Source organism: Mirounga angustirostris, unplaced genomic scaffold, assembly GCF_029215605.1.
Source record: "Mirounga angustirostris isolate CCGP_5_RB_7025 unplaced genomic scaffold, mMirAng1.0.hap1 SCAF_5, whole genome shotgun sequence".
In the NCBI taxonomy this organism is placed as follows: Eukaryota; Metazoa; Chordata; class Mammalia; order Carnivora; family Phocidae; genus Mirounga; species Mirounga angustirostris.
The window spans coordinates 60,636,140-60,656,035 of record NW_026991713.1 but is presented as its reverse complement, the minus strand read 5'-3'; the positions used below and the strand labels follow the sequence as shown (position 1 = coordinate 60,656,035).

General features: G+C 43.7%; 1 protein-coding gene and 1 long non-coding RNA gene across 4 annotated transcripts in view; both read right to left on the bottom strand.

Annotated features, from left to right (window-relative positions):
- The window catches only part of LOC135364425 (uncharacterized), a 32,436-nt gene that overhangs the window by 1,731 nt on the left and 10,809 nt on the right, over positions 1 to 19,896 (bottom strand). Inside the window, exons 2-5 of one of the 3 annotated variants that reach the window (XR_010411513.1) lie at positions 18,215 to 18,270; positions 15,344 to 15,488; positions 14,139 to 14,275; positions 648 to 794 (exon numbers count right to left, since the gene is read on the bottom strand). This is a non-coding gene — a long non-coding RNA (uncharacterized LOC135364425). The remainder of the gene's footprint in view (positions 1 to 647; positions 795 to 14,138; positions 14,276 to 15,343; positions 15,489 to 18,214; positions 18,271 to 19,896) is intronic. The other 2 variants (XR_010411515.1, XR_010411514.1) reach the window with 2 other exon arrangements.
- Positions 6,479 to 7,180, bottom strand: LOC123842534 (arginine-hydroxylase NDUFAF5, mitochondrial-like; the record flags this gene model as incomplete). Its single annotated transcript, XM_045871823.1, has 1 exon — positions 6,479 to 7,180. A coding segment is annotated over one exon (702 nt), but the record flags the coding sequence as incomplete, so codon positions are not given.

Sequence of the window (19,896 nt, the reverse complement as noted above, 5' to 3'; positions counted from 1 at the left end):
GCTCTCTCTCCTCCTCTGGGCACCTCTTATTAGCACCGCCCGCCCAGGCTGTTCTTCCAGTACTTTGGCTGCCCAGTGCCATGTGCTGGCTGGTATTAATTAATTATCGAATGGATGTCGGATTGGCCCAGTGATGGCGCCGGTTCTACCGTCCCGGAAGAGACAGGGAAGAGAGGCCCATAGCAGGGGTCAAAAAGCCACAGCACAAACCCGAGAGATATCCATATATTGATTAAAATCGGAGGTCCCCCTCCAGGTCCAGAAGCACAGGCCCTGCCTGAGACTACGCAGCCACCAGGGATACAAAAAGACCCAAATAGGGAGACAAAGGCTGGGTAGGGGGTGTGGAAAGAACTTGGGAGGCAGACTCCTTCCCCCCACCCCGCAGAGGATGACCTGCAGTAACTAGGGGGGTGGGGGAGCAAAACTAGCTCCTGGGAAAGAATGTGGTATTCATCCTAGAAGAAAGAAAATGGAAGCTTCCTGGAGAGGAGAGGAGCCTGGTCTTATCTCGTGTTTACATTCCAGAGGGTCCCTGTTGCTTCTCCTCAGCTTAATTAAAAAATACCTGAGGATCCCTGTGTACTGGGAGAGAGGAATTCAGGTGCCTCCCCTGCCCCCCACCCCCATCCTACCGCTCCCCTCACCTCTGACCTCCTGGCTTGCTGTGTGGAAGGACTGATGGGAGCAGGGTTCTGTCTCCATTTCTGTTTCTTCTTCTACACTGGGCTGATCCTAGAAGCTAGATTCCTTGGGTGATAATGCAGAGTCTGGGAACTGTCAGGACTCCAGTCCTGCAAGGGAAAAAAAAATCAGAACTAGCGGCTGAAATAGCCAGTTCTCTCAGTTGTCCTGCCATCACCCCCAGCACCCTCGCCACCAGGATGTCCGGGGTGCTGACACTGCACGCATTCATCCATTCAACTGTCCGTTCAGAATCACGTCTGAGGACCTGCTATCTACGTGCCAGACACAGTGCTGGCCGACAGACACTTCTGTGGGAATCCGTGTCCTCAATAATAGATGATAGAAGCTATCACCCAGCCATAAAACATGCCGTGCGTGGCAGGGAGACAAAGTTGTCTGGTAGGACTAGAGAAAGGTCCCAGAAGCAGTGACATCCAAGCTGGTTCTGGAGGATCATACGAGGTGAGCTTGTGATAAGCCAGGGGAGGCACCGATTGTAGGCAGAGGGAAAAGCAGGAGCAGAAGTCTGGACCCCATCCCTTCCCGCACACCTCAACTGACCTTCTCTCTGCTGCATCAGCTTTCTCTCTCACTCTGCTAGATCCTTCTCATTAGCATTCCAACATGTTCTAGTGTTGCCCACCTTCAAACAGACCCCCTGGGGCGCCTGGGTGGCTCAGTCAGTGAAGCATCTGTCTTCGGCTCAGGTTATGATGCCAGGGTCCTGGGATCGAGTCCCCCTGCAGGCTCCCTGGGCCAGGGTGTTCCTCAGGGCCAGGTCCCAGACCCTCTTCTCCTGCTGCTATGTACTATTCCCTTGAGTAATCTCATCCACTGCCATGGCTTCCATAGCACCTTCTATATAGCAAAGGCTTCCAAATTTTAGATGTCCAGTCCAGATCTTTCTTCTGAGCGCCTAAACAGTCTGCGGAACTTTCTACTTAATGCTTGTTTTGGATGTCTCTTCGGCATCTCAGATTTAACCCATTCAAAACGGAAAACTGAAATGACTGCTCTTAGCCGCCCACCAACTCCTTAATTACTGCTCATCTTAGTAAATGACACACCATCCATCTGCTTGTTCATGCCAGAAACCAGGGAATCCTATTTGACCGCTTGTTCTCTCTTACCCCACCCCTCCTGCATCTAATAAATTACTAAGTCTACTCCCAAAATATAGAACTTCTCCCCTTCTCCCCATCTACACACCATGCACAGGCTGCAGTCATCATTCCTCTGTCCTGTTAGCACCTCCCTGTTAGAAGGTCTTCTCTTGGCCACATGAGACTTTCTCCCACACCATCCTGTGAGGTCTTCTTTAAAAATCAATCTCATCGGGTGCCTGGGTGGCTCAGTCGTTAAGCGTCTGCCTTCGGCTCAGGTCATGATCCCAGGGTCCTGGGATCGAGTCCCACACTGGGCTCCCTGCTCAGCAGGAAGCCTGCTTCTCCCTCTCCCCCTCCCCCTGCTTGTGTTCCTGCTCTCGCTATCTCTCTCTCTGTCAAATAAATAAATAAAATCTTTAAAAAAAAGAAAATCAATCTCATCATGTCCCTTGCCTGCTTAGAATCCTCCAGTGGTCTCGCAATGTCCAAACTCCACAGTCAGTCCCCCGCCTCTCTCCAGTCGCATCTTTGCCAGTCTCCCCCTTGTTGACCAGCCTTCAGCCACACTAGGGCTTTACTTGGTTCTTCCAACCAGCCCCATTTCTCCAGCCCAAGGACCTGGGAGCATGGTCCTCTCTGCCAATCACACTTGACACATCCACTCCATGCACATACATTGCCCCTCATCTAGCTCCTTCCCACCTCATCCTCAGGAATCTTTCCCTTACCTGCCCAAGATCTGGCTAAATGCTCTGGTATCCAGAGAGTGCTCAGTGAATATGGGGAAGGAAGGGATGACACAGGGAGGGAAGGAAAAAGCATGGTGGGTGGGTGAGGCTCAGAGCAAGGGGGTGTCCTGTGGGAGCGGGGGAGGGCTGACAGAGGAGCTTGGAGAGGTGCCTTGAGCTGTCCCTTGGAGCGTTTAGTTCCAAGATCCACACCTGATTGAGTTATTCTGTTTCGTTCTTGGCACTTCATTATCATACTGATCAATTTTATTGAATGGCAGCTGAGGGCATTGTAGACCGGTGACTAGGTGACTTAAGATGACCCTGCGGAAGCTGCCTCTTAACCTTCCTCTGCCCCCTTGGTGGCCTTCCAGTCGCAGCTGACTATTCTAGCCTAACCCGGGACTGCTAGGCTGTGCTCTGATCTTCTGTCTTGTAGCACCACCATTTGGCCAAAACTGCTAATAATCGGCTTCTCCACCTGCATTCACCAATTTCATAGCATGGCCTTTTGGAGTGCCCGCAAGCAACATCAAAGGACAAAGTCCCATCCAGAGTTCATCCGTGCTTGCGGTTTATTCTGGAGGGCCATCTGGACGTGTGGGTAGAGTGGCAAATGACCATGGTCCATCAGTCAAGGAGCCAACAAGATGAATATCAGGCATGAGGCCCCCACCTCTGCCATCTCCCTGTGCCTGAGCCATCCCCGGTTTCCTGCCCTGCCCCCACCTGCCCTTCCCCCAAAACTCCTCTCACCCTCCTTCTCCTGGCATGGAGAGTCTGGGGCCTCCCAATGGATGCTTTTCCAGATTAGCTGAGTCCTATTAACACAGTCTTTTTTTCCTCCCTATTAACACAGTCTTTGATCTCTGTCCATCTAACTGTCACCACACTTTAAAAATAAATGTCGTTTTTCCTCATTATAAAAGCAGAACATATTCACTGTGAAAAATCAGAAAACACAGATGAGCAGAAATAAGAAAACTTTAAAACCCCCCAAATACCACCTAGAGATAATCACTGTTAATACCTTGATGCGCATCCTTCAGGATCTTTTAACGGGCACTTGCTTTCATTTCACAAAAGTGAGATTGCATTGTACCCGCTGTTTTATTTCCTCTTTACACACAACATATATAAAGGGCATTTCTGTCCTTGTCAATTAATACTCATCTACATAGATTCTAACAATATTAGTTTTGAGGATTGAATAGTATTCTCTCAGGGGATGGATATAGGATGATTTATTTAACCAAGCCCCCTCTAGCTTTAGATATTTACATTGCTTTTAGTTGTCTGCTACCATAAACTGAACTGCAGCAAACATCTCTCTGGCTATTTTTTTTTAAGATTTTATTTATTTATTTGAGAGAGAGAGAGAGGAAGAGCGGGGGGAGGGGCAAAGGGAGAGGGAGAAGCAGACTCCCCGCTGAGCGGGAACCATATGCGGGACTCGATCCCAGGACCCTGAGATTATGACCTGAGCCGAAGTCAGAGGCTTAACTGACTGAGCCACCCAGGCTGCCCTCCCCTCTGGCTATTTTAAAGGTAATAATTCATTGTAAGAGTTTCCTCGGTGGCATACTTACCCTGTTAAACCATGAGGACCCCAGAGATGGAGCTAGACCACACCTCTTTCCCTCAAGCAGAGCCACACTGCTGTCACTACAGTCTGTCCCCTTCTCTCCTCCTGCAAGCCCAGGGGCCACCAAACTCATTTCTCATCTGAACCCAGCCACCTGAGCTCTCACCTCCTCCAAGGCTCCCATGTTCCTTACTCTCTTCTCACCTAAGACAAAAATCAGTATCCATGTATGACTTCACCTAGAAGTGAGGTGGTATTTTCACCCTGCTGGGTTTTTTTTTTGGGGGGGGGGTTGTTTGTTTGTTTTTAATTTTACTTTACTATGTTATGTCAATCACCATACATCACATCATCAGTCCCTGATACAGTGTTCCATGATTCATTGCCCAAGCACAACACCCAGTGCTCCATTCAATACGCATCCCCCCCAATACCAATCCCCAGGCTAACCCATCCCCCCAACCCCCTCCCCTCTAGAACCCTCAGTTTGTTTCTCAGAGTCCATAGTCTCTCATGGTTCGTCCCCCTCCGATTTCCCCCCCTTCATTTTTCCCTTCCTACTATCTTCTTTTTTTTTTTTCTTAACATATATTGCATTATTTGTTTCAGAGGTACAGATCTGAGGTTCAACAGTCTTGCACAATTCACAGTGCTTACCAGAGCACATACCCTCCCCAGTGTCTATCACCCAGTCACCCCATCCCTCCCACCCCACCCCCCCACTCCAGCAACCCTCAGTTTGTTTCCTGAGATTAAGAATTCCTCATATCAGTGAGGTCATATGATACATGTCTTTCTCTGTTTGACTTATTTCGCTCAGCATAACACCCTCCAGTTCCATCCACGTCGTTGCAAATGGCAAGATCTCATTCATTTTGATGGCTGCATAATATTCCATTGTATATATATATACCACTTCTTCTTTATCCATTCATCTGTCGATGGACATCTTGGCTCTTTCCATAGTTTGGTTATTGTGGACATTGCTGCTATAAACATCGGGGTGCACATAACCCTCTGAATCCCTACATTTGTATCTTTGGGGTAAATACCCAGTAGAGCAATTGCTGGGTCGTACGGTAACTCTGTTTTTTAACTTTTTAAGGAACCTCGATACTGTTTTCCAGAGTGGCTGCACCAGCTTGCATTCCCACCAACAGTGTAGGAGGGTTCCCCTTTCTCCGCATCCCCGCCAACATCTGTCGTTTCCTGACTTGTTAATTTTAGCCATTCTGACTGGTGTGAGGTGGTATCTCATTGATGCTGAGCGATGTTGGGCACTTTTTCATGTGTCTGTTGGCCTTGGATGTCTTCTTTGGAAAAATGTCTGTTCATGTCTTCTGCCCATTTCTTGATTGAATTATTTGTTCTTTGGGTGTTGAATTTGATAAGTTCTTTATAGATTTTGGAGACTAGCCCTTTATCTGATATGTCATTTGCAAATATCTTCTCCCATTCTGTCAGTTGTCTTCTGGTTTTGTTGACTGTTTCCTTTGTTGTGCAAAAGCTTTTTATCTTGGGCGCCTGTGTGGCTCAGTCGGTTAAGCAACTGCCTTCGGCTCAGGTCATGATCCCAGGGTCCTGGGATCGAGTCCCACATCGGGGTCCCTGCTCAGCAGGGAGTCTGCTTCTCCCTCTGCCCCTCACCCTGTTCTCATGCTCTCTCTCACTCTCTCTCTCTCAAATAAATAAAATCTTTTTTAAAAAAAAAAAAAGCTTTTTTCTCTTGATGAAGTCCCAGTAGTTCATTTTTGCCCTTGCTTCCCTTGCCTTTGGCGGTGTTTTTAGGAAGAAGTTGCTGAGGCTGAGGTCAAAGAGGTTACTGCCTGTGTTCTCCTCTAGGATTTTGATGGACTTCTGTCTCACATTTAGGTCTTTCATCCATTTTGAGTCTATTTTTGTGTGGTGTAAAGAAATGGTCCAGTTTCATTCTTCTGCATGTGGCTGTCCAATTTTCCCAACACCATTTGTTGAAGAGACTGTCTTTTTTCCATTAGACATTCTTTCCTGCTTTTGTTGAAGATTAGTTGACCATAGAGTTGAGGGTCCATTTCTGGGCTCTCTATTCTGTTCCATTGATCTACGTGTCTGTTTTTGTGCCAGTACCATACTGTCTTGATGATGACAGCTTTGTAATAGAGCTGGAAGTCTGGCAATGTGATGCCTCCAGCTTTGGTTTTCTTTTTCAACATTCCTCCCTCTGGCTATTTGGGGTCTTTTCTGGTTCCATACAAATTTTAGGATTATTTGTTCCATTTCTTTGAAAAAAAGTGGGTGGTATTTTTTTTTTTTCATAATACCATTGATACCTACAGATCTCTACTTTAATGAGAAGTTGTTTCTGAACTGTGTGATCAATCGGTTAATGAGAATTAATCAACTCTCTTGATAGTTACCCCAGTCAGTGTATTAAAGCCAGCTCTCCCAAGCAGATGTCCTAAGTCATTGACAGCAGTGAAAGGGGAAATGTGTGGAGAAAATCCTCCTTCCCTTTCTGTTTCTGCTAACTGTAATGAACACCGAAGTTCACAGAGTGTGTCACCTGCAAATATTGCACTGATAATTACTCCAACTGGTTTTAAAACGTAATGAATCTGTTCAAGTGCTCTAGAAAGGTCATTCACCCAGTGTAAACTTAAACTGCTAACCACCAGGTCAAATGTATTCTCTCTGAAGGGAAGGAACTCTTCATCAGCTAAAACACTGACAGTAGGAATTTCCATTTCTAAGATATTTTTCAAAGCATTTTCTGCAATGTCCACTTGGAAAAACTTTCCAACAGTTGCCTTATTCAAATGTTGTGTTATGTAACCTCTTCCACAACCAATATCCAAAGCAAGGGAAAAATTTCTGGCTATGTCATACACACGGTCTGCAATCCGACTTTCAACCTCCTCCTTCAGGTAGCCAAACTTCATCGGCTCAGGCTGCCGGGCCGCCCAGTTTTTCTGTTTCCTCTTCAAATCCCGGTGGAAGATATTTAGGGCTCTGGGTGAGGTGCTGCCGGGGGGAGAGACGCCAGAGGCGACCTTCCTGAAGTGGAGATTCTTTGCTGGGACCCCCGCTGCAGGAGGTCACCACCACAAGAGCCAGAGACCGCCCAACAGCAGCATGTCCAGCGGTGACGCCACTTGCAGGTGCAAGTGGATGGTATTTTGATAGGAATTGCATTGAATGTGTAGATTGCTCTAGGTAGCATTGATATCTTCACAATATCTGTTCTTCCAATCCATGAGCATGGAACGTTTTTCCATTTCTTTGTGTCTTCCTCAATTTCTTTCATGAGTATTTTATAGTTTTCTGAGTACAGATTCTTTGCCTCTTTGGTTAGATTTATTCCTAGGTATCTTATGGTTTTGGGTGCAATCGTAAATGGGATCGACTCCTTAATTTCTCTTTCTTCTGTCTTGTTGTTGGTGTATAGGAATGCCACTGATTTCTGTGCATTGATTTTATATCCTGCCACTTTACTGAATTCCTGTATAAGTTCTAGCAGTTTTGGGGTGGAGTCTTTAGGGTTTTCCACATAATGTATCATATCATCTGCAAAGAGTGAGAGTTTGACTTCTTCTTTGCTGATCCGGATGCCTTTTATTTCTTTTTGTTGTCTGATTGCTGTGGCTAGGACTTCTAATACTATGTTGAATAGCAGTGGTGATAGTGGACATCCCTGCTGTGTTCCTGACCTTAGGGGGAAAGCTCTCAGTTTTTCCCCATTGAGAATGACATTCGCTGTGGGTTTTTCATAGATGGCTTTTATGATATTGAGGTATGTACCCTCTATCCCTACACTCTGAAGAGTTTTAATCAAGAAAGGATGCTGTACTTTGTCAAATGCTTTTTCTGCATCTATTGAGAGGATCATATGGTTCTTGTTCTTTCTTCTATTAATGTATCGTATCACATTGATTGATTTGCGGATGTTAAACCAACCTTGCAGCCCAGGGATAAATCCCACTTGGTCATGGTGAATAATCCTTTTAATGTACTGTTGGATCCTATTGGCTAGTATTTTGGTGAGAATTTTTGCATCCATGTTCATCAGGGATATTGGTCTGTAATTCTTTTTTTTTTCCTAAGATTTTATTTATTTATTTATTTGACAGAGAGAGCAAGAGAGCACAAGCAGGGGGAACAGTAGAGGGAGAGGGAGAAGCAGACTCCCCAACAAGCAGGGAGCCCAATGCAGGGCTCGATCTCAGGACCCTGGGATCATGACCTGAGCCAAAGGCAGACGCTTAACCATCTGAGTCACCCAAGTGCCCCTGTAATTCTCCTCTTTGATGGGGTCTTTGTCTGATTTGGGGATCAAGGTAATGGTGGCCTCATAAAATGAGTTTGGAAGTTTTCCTTCCATTTCTATTTTTTGGAACAATTTCAGAAGAATGGATATTAATTCTTCCTTAAATGTTTGGTAGAATTCCCCTGGGAAGCCATCTGGCCCTGGGCTCTTGTTTGTTGGGAGATTTTTGATAACTGCTTCAATTTCCTTAATGGTTATGGATCTGTTCAGGTTTTCTGTTTCTTCCTGGTTCCGTTTTGGTAGTTTACACATCTCTAGGAATGCATCCATTTCTTCCAGATTGTCTAATTTGCTGGTTTACATTTGCTCATAATATGTTCTTATAATTGTTTGTATTTCTTTGGTGTTGGCTGTGATCTCTCCTCCTTCATTCATGATTTTATTTATTTGGGTCATTTCTCCTTTCATTTTGATAAGTCTGGCCAGGGGGTTATCAATCTTATTAATTCTTTCAAAGAACCAGCTCCTAGTTTCGTTGATCTATTCTACTGTTCTTTTGGTTTCTATTTCATTGATTTCTGCTCTGATCTTTATTATTTCTCTTCTTCTGCTGGGTTTAGGCTTTATTTGCTGTTCTTTCTCCAGCTCCTTTAGGTGTTGTACTTGAGACCTTTCTTGTTTCTTGAGAAAGGCTTATATTGCTATATACTTTCCTCTTAGGATTGCCTTTGCTGCATACCAAAGATTTTGATCAGTTGTGTTTTCATTTTCATTTGTCTCCATGAATTTTTTTAAAGATTTTTATTTATTTATTTGACAGAGAGAGACAAAGCGAGAGAGGGAACACAAGCAGGAAGAGTGGGAGAGGTAGAAGCAGGCTTCCCACTGAGCAGGGAGCCCGATGTGGGGCTCAATCCCAGGACCCTGGGATCATGACCTGAGCTGAAGGCAGACGCCTAACGACTGAGGCAACCAGGCGCCCCTCCATGGATTTTTTAAATTCTTCTTTAATTTCCTGGTTGACCCATTCATTCTTTAGTAGGATGCTCTTTAACCTCCCTGTATTTAAGTTCTTTTCCCGACTTTCCTCTTGTGATTGAGTTCTAGTTTCAAAGCATTGTGGTCTGAAAATATGCAGGGAATGATCCCAATCTTGGTACCAGTTGAGACCTGATTTGTGACCTAGGATGTGATCTATTCTGGAGAATGTTCCATGGGCACTAGAGAAGAATGTGTATTCTGTTGCTTTGGGATGGAATGTTCTGAATATATCTGTGAAGTCCCCATTTGGTCCAGTGTGTCATTTAAAGTCTTTATTTCTTTGTTGATCTTTCACTTAGATGATCTGCCCATTTCAGTGAGGGGGGTGTTAAAGTCCCCTACTATTATTGTATTGTTGTCGATGTGTTTCTTTGATTTTGTTATTAAATGGCTTATATAATTGGCTGCTCCCATGTTAGGGGCAAAGATATTTACAATTGTTTGATCATCTTGTTGGATAGACCCTTTAATTATGATATAGTGTCCTTCCTTATCTCTTATTATAGTCTTTGGTTTAAAATCTGATTTGTCTAAGGTTTGCCACCCCAGCTTTCTTTTGATGTCCATTAACATGGTAAAGGGTTTTCCATCCCCTCACTTTCAATCTGGGGGTGTCTTTGGATCTAAAATGAGTCTCTCGGGGTGCCTGGGTGGCTCAGTTGTTAAGCGTCTGCCTTCAGCTCGGGTCATGATCCCAGGGTCCTGGGATCGAGCCCCGCATCGGGCTCCCTGCTCTGCGGGAGGCCTGCTTCTCCCTCTCCCACTCCCCCTGCTTGTGTTCCCTCTCTCGCTGTCTCTCTCTCTGTCAAATAAATAAAATCTAAAAAAATAAAAAATAAAATAAATAAAATAAAATGAGTCTCTTGCAGACAGCATATCGGTGGATCTTGTTTTTTTATCCAATCTGATAGCCTATGTCTTTTGATTGGGGCATTTAGCCCATTTACATTCAGGGTAACTATTGAAAGATGAATTTAGTGCCATTGTATTGCCTATAAGGTGACTATTACTGTATATTGTCTCTGTTCCTTTCTGGTCTCTGTTACTTTTAGGCTCTTTCTTTGCTTAGAGGACCATTTTCAATATTTCTTGTAGGGCTGGTTTCGTGTTTGCAAATTCTTTTAGTTTTTGTTTGTCCTGGAAGCTTTTGATCTCTCCTTCTATTTTCAATGAGAGCCTAGCTGGATATAGTATTCTTGGCTGCATATTTTTCTCATTTAGTGCTCTGAATATATCATTCCAGTCCTTTCTGGCCTGCCAGGTCTCTGTGGATAGGTCTGTTTGCCAATCTAATGTTTCTACCATTGTAGGTTACAGACCTCTTGTCCCGAGCTGCTTTCAGGATTTTCTCTTTGTCTCTGAGACTTGTAAGTTTTACTATTAGATGTCAGGGTGTTGACCTATTTTTATTGATTTTGAGGGTGGTTCTCTGTGCCTCCTGGATTTTGATGCCTGTTTCCTTCCCCAAATTAGGGAAGTTCTCTGCTATAATTTGCTCCAATATACCTTCTGCCCCTCTCTCTCTTTCTTCTTCTTCTGGGATCCCAATTATTCTAATATTGTTTCATCTTATGGTATCACTTAGCTCTTGAATTCTGCCCTCGTGATCCAGTAGTTGTTTATCTCTCTTTTTCTCAGCTTCTTTATTCTCCATCATTTGGTCTTCTATATCACTGATTCTCTCTTCTGCCTCATTTATGTTAGCAGTTAGAGCCTCCATTTTTTTATTGCACCTCATTAATAGCCTTTTTGATTTCAACTTGGTTAGATTTTAGTTCTTTTATTTCTCCAGAAAGGGTTTCCCTAATATCTTCCATGCTTTTTTCAAGCCCAGCTAGTATCTTTATAATCATCATTCTGAACTTTAGTTCTGACATCTTACTAATGTCCATATTGATTGGTCCCTAGCAGTTGGTACTGCCTCTTGTTCTTTTTTTTTTTTTGAGGTGAGTTTTTCCATCTTGTCATTTTGTCCAGAGTAGAATAGATGAATGAGAGAACAAAATGCTAACAGGGTAACAACAGCCCCAGAAAAATATACACTAAACAAATCAGAAGAGATCTGAAACCGGGGGAAAAGAAAGGGAAACAAAGAAAAAAGAAAAAGAAAAAAAAAAGAATATGATCAAATATGATCAGACTGGTGAATAGATCAGTGCCACACACTAGATTTTGGGCATATTTTGGCCTGTTAGAAGAAACTGCCTCCCAAAATTTTAAAGAAAGAAAAACTTATATATGTACAAAAATAAGGGTAAATACAATGAAGGGATGGAATATGACTGTAAAAATGAAAATTATAAAAGATTTTACAAAAGGAATTGATACGATAAGTTGGTTGAAAAAAGAAAGAAGAGAAATTTAAAAAAGAGAGAGAGAGAATGTGATCAGGCAGGAGACTAGAACAAAGCCATACACTAGAGCTTTAGGGTATATTTTGGACTGTTAGAAGAAACTGTATCACAAAATTTTAAAGAGAGAACAACTTATATATATACCAAAAATAAGGTTAACTACAATGAAGGGATAGAATATGACTCTAAAAATGAAAAATAAAAAAGATTTTTAAAAAAGGGATTGATAAAATGTTGGTGAAAAAGGGAAGAAGAAAAATGGGGGCTGGGTTAGCCTGGTGATGGGTATTAAAGAGGGCACTTACCAAATGGAGCACTGAGTGCCACACGCAAACAGTGAATCACGGAACACCACATCAAAAACCAATGATGCAATGTGTGGTGATTAACATAACACAACAAAAGAAAATTTAAAAAAAAGAAAATTTAAAAAATTAACTTTGAAAGACTAAAGAATCATGGGGGGAAAAGCCATGAATTCTATGTGCTGTATTCCCCTAATGCTGGAGTTCTGCCATTCTCATTGATCAGTAAACTTGATCTTGGCTGGCTGTTTTCACCCTGCTGTTTATGTCCCTCAGAATAATACCTACTATTTGTGTAATGCTTTGCAGCTTATCAGCTATTTTATACAGAGCTACCACTCTGAGTGCTCACTGTATGCCAGGTCCTAGGCTTCGAATTTGAAATAAATTTTCCCCAGGCTTCCCAAGATAGGTGAGTAATAGTGGCCCTTTGTTACAGGAGAGGAAACGGGCTTAGGGGCTTAGGGTGAGGCCAAATGGCATAGTGGAAAGAGTTTTGAAGTCAGCCCTGACCTAAGTTTGGATTGTTTATTAGTTGTGGGTGTCACAGGCTGTCAGGAAAATTGCCTGTGAACGCCTCTGGGCAGGACATGTGCTCCGTGACTTACACCGCTTCACATAGCTCCTCTCTGAACCCTGACAGCTTTTGAACTTGAGACCCCTGAAAATACCATCCCATGTGATCTCTAACAATGACTTTTTTTAAAAAAGATTTTATTTATTTGTTTGTCAGAGAGAGAGAGAGCATGAGCACAAGCAGGGGGAATGGGAGGCAGAGGGAGAAGCAGGCTCCCCGCTGAGCAGGGAGCTTGACCTGGGACTCGATCCCAGGACCCCGGGATCATGACCTGAACTGAAGGCAGACATTTAACTGACTGAGCCACCCAGGTGCCCTAACAAGGACCATGTAAGGAGGCAGAGCTATGGGACCCGTCCACCCTGAGTTAGGCAACAAGGGGGTACATTGTCTGTAGGGAATTTAAAAACAACAGTGTAACGGGCTGAAAGTCTAACTTTTTATTATCTTCATATGTGGGTAATTCTAAACAAGGTCCATGACAAAATACTCGTGGGAAAATCTTTTGTTGGTCTAAGTTCTAAAGGTTCTAAACAAATTGTTACGATTACTGTTGAGTTTTGATAATAAATGTGTAAGCTTCAAATTAACACACTTCCATTGTTTTTTAGCAAACAGTATTCTATATGGAAGTTAATTAGGTGAACACCCAGCATTTTCCACTATACCCGTGCATTCTGAGAGAAGTTTGTAACAGCTGAGAATTTTTTAATAATATGTTTAAATTGTTAATTGTTCTAAAACTGAAAAGTGAATCAAGAAAATAATGATTCTTTGTAATTTTGTCCTTTAGACTGTCAAATACTCTAGGTATGCCACTGGAGAGACCAAATTTTTTTAGATATGATATTTATTCATTGGCTAATTAGAATTATTATGAACTAATGATTTATTCCCTGGTTAATTCATAGTTATTGAATTGATAATATTTGTTCTACAATTACCTTATCAGTCAGAGTTCTCCAGAGAAACAGATTCAATAGGATATATAGAGATATACATAAGAGATTTATAGGGGCACCTGGGTGGCTCAGTCTTTCAGTGTCTGCCTTCGGCTCAGGTCATGATCCCAGAGTCCTGGGATCAAGCCCAGCATTGGGCTCCCTGCTTGGTGGGGAGCCTGCTTCTCCCTCTCCCACTCCCCCTGCTTGTGTTCCTGCTCTCTCTGTCTCTCTCTCTGTCAAATAAATAAATAAAATCTTTAAAAAAAAAAAAGAGGAGATTTGTAATAGGAATTGGCTCCCACAGTTGTAGAGGACAAGAAGTCCCACAGTCTGCTGTCTGCAAGCTGGAGAAACAGGAAAGCCGGAGGTATGATTCAGTCCAAGTCCAAAAAACTGGGAAATGGTGCCCAGCTGTGGAAGTCCTCATCCAAAACTGAAATCCCAAGAATCAGGTGCCCCAGTGTCCAAGGGCAGGATAAGATGGATGCCTCAGTTCAAACAGAGCAAATTTACTCTTCCTCCACATTTTTGTTCCACTCAGGCCCTCAAGAGATTGGATGAAGCCCACCTGTCCCGGTGAGGGGAATCTTCTTTATTCCGTACACTGAATCAAATGCCAATCTCTTCCAAAAACACCCTCGCCAACACACCCAGAAATAATGTTTCACCATGGATGTGGGCATCTCTTAGCCCAGTCAAGTTCACCTAAAATTAATCATCACAATTACAAGGTTGAAGAGTACAAAAGATAGGCAATGAAAAATTAAGTCTTCCTCCTATCTCAGATGCCCCACCCCATACCTCACCCCAGATGCAAAGGTGACTTATAGTTTTTTATGTATAGTAGATATAATTTTAACCCCATATTACAAATCAGGAAACTGAGACTCAGAGAGGTTGCGTGACTGCCTGAGATCCCACAGCTGACGGAGCTAAGAGAACTGATTGCTAGAGCTTTTCCCTGACACCACACTGCTACCCGGGTATCATCCTGTGTTCTCCTCTATGTCCTGAGGGTGCATCCTGGATTGAAGACCCCCAAAGAGAGAGGGCTGCCCATGGAAGCTGCTCAGGGAAGTCCCCAGCACTGGGCCACTGGGCACTCCAGCAGGAGGCCTGGATTCGTCCCACAATTAAGCTGCTTCGTAGTGCTGGGAAAGTCTCTTGATTTCCTCACCTGTCCCTCTTATTCACTGGGCTATGTTGGGACTGAAACAAGCTAAGTAGAAAGAGGTTTGGGAAGCTAAAATGGCATACAGATTCAAGGAAAGGAGGGGCGGATGTCGATGATGGGGTAACTTCGTACTTTAATTTGGACATACCTGTCCTTGTTCAGATGTTAAGTTCCTAGAAGAGGGCTGCTTGTTTGCTGCCTCTCTTCTTTTGCAGAGGGTTGACTCTTCGAGCCTGAGCCCAGTGCAGAGAATGAGCCTGTCAAAGGGGCTGCATGGGCACCTAGAAGGTTTGGAGCCAAACCATATACCCAGATAGTGACACTTCCTTCCAGGAGCGGCACCAGGGTCCCAACCGCTGGGGGACTGGACAGCTGAGCCATGAAATTCAACCATGGTGAGCAACCCATATCCCCAAAGAAGAAACCTTTGTCCCCTGCCCCTGGCTGACATTCTATGACTACACAGACAGCCCTGCGCAGGTTAGCCATTGCTGCATAACAAAACACCCAAGACTTATGAGGCTTGAAACCATACCCATTTATTAGCTCACAACTTTGCCATTTAACTGGGCTCAGCTGCACAGTTCTGCTGGTCTCACCTGGAGATGCTCATTGTGTCTGCAGTCATCTGGGCCAGGATGGTCCAAGATGGCCTCATGCACATCAGAGGTGGTTAGCTGGAGCTGTCAGCCAGGTGCCTTGGTTCTCCTCCATACGGCTCTCCAGTTGGAATACCCTGGGTTCCTTACATAATAACAGCAAGTCCCAAGAGAGTGAAAGTGGCAGCTGTGAGGTCTCTGGAAGTCTGGACTCCAGAAGTCATACACTGTCATTTCTTTTTCTTTTTTTTTTTTTTTAAGATTTTATTTGAGGGAGAGAGAGAGATAAAAATAAAAAGAACAAGCAGGGGGAGGGGCAGAGGAAGAGGGAGAGAGAGAGAGTCTCAAGCAAACTCCCTGCTGAGCATGGAGCCAGATATAGGGCTCAACCTCATGACCCTGAGGTCATGACTGAGCCAAAACCAAGAGCTGGATGCTTAACCGACTGCACCAACCAGGTGCTCCCATACACTGTCATTTCTGACATACTTGTTGGCCAAAGCAAGTCACAAGGCAATTCCAGACTCAAGGAGTAGGAAAGTAGACTCTACCTCTTTTTTTTTTTTTAAGATTTTATTTATTTATTTGAGAGTGAGAAAGAGCATGAGTTGGGGGGAACAGAGGGAGAGGGAGAAGCAGACTCCCCGCTGAGCAGGGAGCTTGACTCGGGACTCAATCCCAGGACCCTGGGATCATGACATGAGCCAAAGGCAGATGCTCAACCTACTGAGCCACCCAGGTGCCCCTAGATGCTACCTCTTGATAAAGGAGCTAATGTTTTGGTCATGCTTTCCAATCACAAGCTTTATACTCCATCACTCAATAATCCTCATCAGTTACCAGTCTGCACTTACTGAACACCTGATACGCACTAGATGCTGAAGTATAAAAGAACTCTCAGACCTAGGCTATGCAGGAAAAGCCCTGAAAGACTTTGAAATGAGCAAAAGTTTACAGAGTACTTTTCAGTGGAATGCTGGGCTTTGTCGAGGAACCCTCCAGCGTTGTTTGATTCTGTGCCTTTATTTTTAAGTTTATAAAAATCGTTTATTTTAGAGGCACCTGGATGGCTCAGTTGGTTAAGTGTGGGACTCTTGATTTCGGCTCAGGTCATGATCTCAGGGTTGTGGGATCAAGCCCCCTGTCAATCTCCATGCTCAGCGTACAGTCTACTTGTCCCTCTCTTTCTGCTCCTACCCCCACCCTGCTCACTCTCTCTCTTTCTCAAATAAATAAATCAAAATATTTTAAATTTTTTTAAGAAATAGTTTATTTTCAAGATTTTTCATAGACCTTCAACATCTTATTTTCAGATATACCAAGAAGATAATCTGTGTGTTCAGCATAACCTTTGATCATTTCTGAGTAGACTAATTTATAGCTCTGCAAACTGGAAAAACCGATAGTAATGCAAATTATTTTTGTCCATAGAAATGCAAATTAACTTTGTCTAATGAGATAAAAATGGCTTCTGTCCAGTAGAGAAGATGATTCCAAATATGACATTTTAATACCTATAGGATATTAACCAGTTTTGTACCTATTAGCAAAATTATTTTGGCATTCCTGACTGTCTATAAATGTTTGCTCTTTAGATCCTCCTTGCAATCAGTTTTAACAAATTGCACGTTTCCTCTTTAATTAATGAGTTAAATAAAATCTTCAATGGGTGCTCACTTTATGTTTGTGCAAAAATCATTGTTTTACCTTTTTGAAAATTATCCCACGGGGCGCCTGGGTGGCTCAGTCATTAAGCATCTGCCTTTGGCTCAGGTCATGATCCCAGAGTCCTGGGATCGAGACCCACATTGGGCTCCCTGCTCAGCGGGAAGCCTGCTTCTCCCTCTCCCACTCCCCCGGCTTATGTTCCCTCTCTCTCTGTGTGTCTCTCTGTCAAATAAAAAAATAAAGTCTTTAAAAAAAAAAAAGAAAAAGAAAATTATCCTACAACAATTTCCTCATCTATAAAATGGCGATAATAACCATACCTCCCCACAGGATTGTTGAGGGCATGAAATTAGATTTTGAGGGCATGAAATTAGATGAAAATATATAGATGTATTATTATCACAGTACAAACCTCATAATAAATGCTTAATAAATACCAGCTGCTTTATTGTTGTTATTTTTTTATTATTCAAAGGACTTAGAGTTTAAAGATTTTTTAAAATTTATTTATTTGAGAGCGAGAACACGAGCAAGGGGGGGGTACGGGAAGAGGCAGAGGGAGAGGGAGAAGCAGACTCCCCTCTGAGCAGGGAACCCGATGGGGCTCAATTCAGGGCTCGATCCCAGGACCCTGGGATCATGACCTGAGCCAAAGGCAGACATTTAATCAACTGAGCCACCCAGGCACCCCTACAAGACTTAGACTTTAGTTGGGAAATCACACAACACAGAAGCAAAGAGTTCCAATACATCATTAAGCTCTGCACTGTACATTACAGGTTATTAATTCTGGTATTTAAAACAGGTTATTGGAGTCTGGAGTAATCCAGAAAGGCTTCCCAGAGGAGGAGTGGTTTCTTAGCTGGTCCTCGAAGGATGGGCAAGATTTGCAGAAGGAAAGAGAAGGGGGAGGAGACCAAACCAGGCAAGGCAAGGTCAAGGTGGGAAGAGTATAACTTGACCAGGCTCTTGATGAGTTCATCCCAGGTCCTTCCCCTATTGCATTTATCTTTACCTTTTTTTTTTTTTAAGAGGGGAGGAGGGGCAGAGGGAGAGGGAGAGAGAGAATCTTAAGCAGGCTCCACACCCAGAGCAAAGCCCCTGATGTGGGGCTCAATCTCACCAGCCTGACATCATGACCTGAGTAGAAATCAAGAGTCAGATGCTTACCCGACTGAGCACCCAGTTGCCCCTTACCATTACCTTTGATTTGTCTATTAGAGAGTACTTCACGATTCCTTTCTCATTTATCCACAGACCTACAATAAAAACATTAATCAGGCGAATTATTTATCAGTACCTACCAAGAGCACACAACTAACCATAGATTTGTAAACTCCTGAGGGGCAGGGGTCTGGCCTTTAGTTGTTTCTCAAACACACTTCAGCATTAAAAAGTTTGACCTGGGGGTGTTTGGGTGGCACAGTTGGTTAAGTGTCTGACTCTTGATGTCAGTTCAGGTCGTGATCTCAGGGTCATGAGATCGAGCCCTACTTCAGGTTCCAAGTTCATCATGGAATCTGCATAAGACACTCTCCTTCTCCCTCCACCTCTTCCTGCCCCACCCCCATGCACACACTCTGTCTCTCAAATAAATAAATAAATACATACATACATACATAAATAAATAAATTTTTTAAAGTTTGACCTGGTAAGTGAGAAGGAAAGAACAAGAACTTGAGCCTGCGCTGTCAAACAAGGCTGTCCTAGCAAACAACCCCAGACTGCCCTCCTGCCTGGCTCCAGAGGTGGGTTCAGGTTTAAAACACTACATGGCAAATCTTTAGCCAAAGTCCTCATGCGTCTCTCCTTTGACTAACAATCACCAACCCAGGGCGTGGGAACTATACCATCTTTCATAGTGCAGGTTGTATTTGGGGGGTGGGGGGATGACCACCTATACCCCTCAAGCAGAAATTCTCATCAAAAAGAAGATTACAGGGTACATGGTCTTGGAAGAGAAGAAACACAAACATGTATAAAATAGCTCCTGGAGTTTAAAATTAGGAAGATGAAATAAACTAAATACACAATTAAATAGGAGACCAGGCCAAGATGATGTCTTGGGACACCAGTTGGAGTAGGTAGGCTTCTCCTGCAAATGATCTGGCAAGACTGAGAAGGTACAGGCTATTCTAAGTGAAGGGAACAGTGAGTAACACTGGGAAATCTCAGGGCAAGGCAGAAGTTGGGAGTGATAGATAAGGTTAGAGAAGCAAGCTGAAGGCAGATTACTAAGTGCTTTCAAAGCTAGGGACTAGTGCCTTGGAAAGAGATAGGATGTGTATTATATTTCTCCAGAGAAAACAGAACCAATAGGAGAGGGGACGGAGGAGAGGGAGAGAGAGAGGAGATTTATTTAGGAACTGTCCCACATGATTACGGACGCTGAGAAGTCCCACGATTTGCCATGTGTAAGCTAGGGAACCAGGAAAGCTGGTGGTGTAATTCAGTTGAGTCCAAAAGCTGAGAACTAGAAGCACAGACGTCTGAATTCAGGAGTAGATGAATGACTTAGCACCAGCAGAGAGAGCAAATTTGTCCATCCAGCTGCATTTTTGCTCTATCTAAGCCCTCAGTAGATTGAATGATGTCCACCAGCATCAGTGAAGGTGATCTCTACCCACTCTACCAATCCAAATGCTAATCTCTTCCAGAGATACCCTCACAGAAGCACCCAGAAATAATGTTTTACCAGCTCTCTGGGCATCCCGTAGCCCAGTCAAGGGGACACAATAAAATTAGCCATCACAGAGCTCAGTTTTAGGAAGATTGCTTCAGGCACCATGTGAGAGCAGAGGCAGTAAGGATGGATGGGGAGGGAAGGATGGGGTAGGTGGTCAACAACCCCCACCACCCTTACCCACTCAGTTCCAGCCACAGTG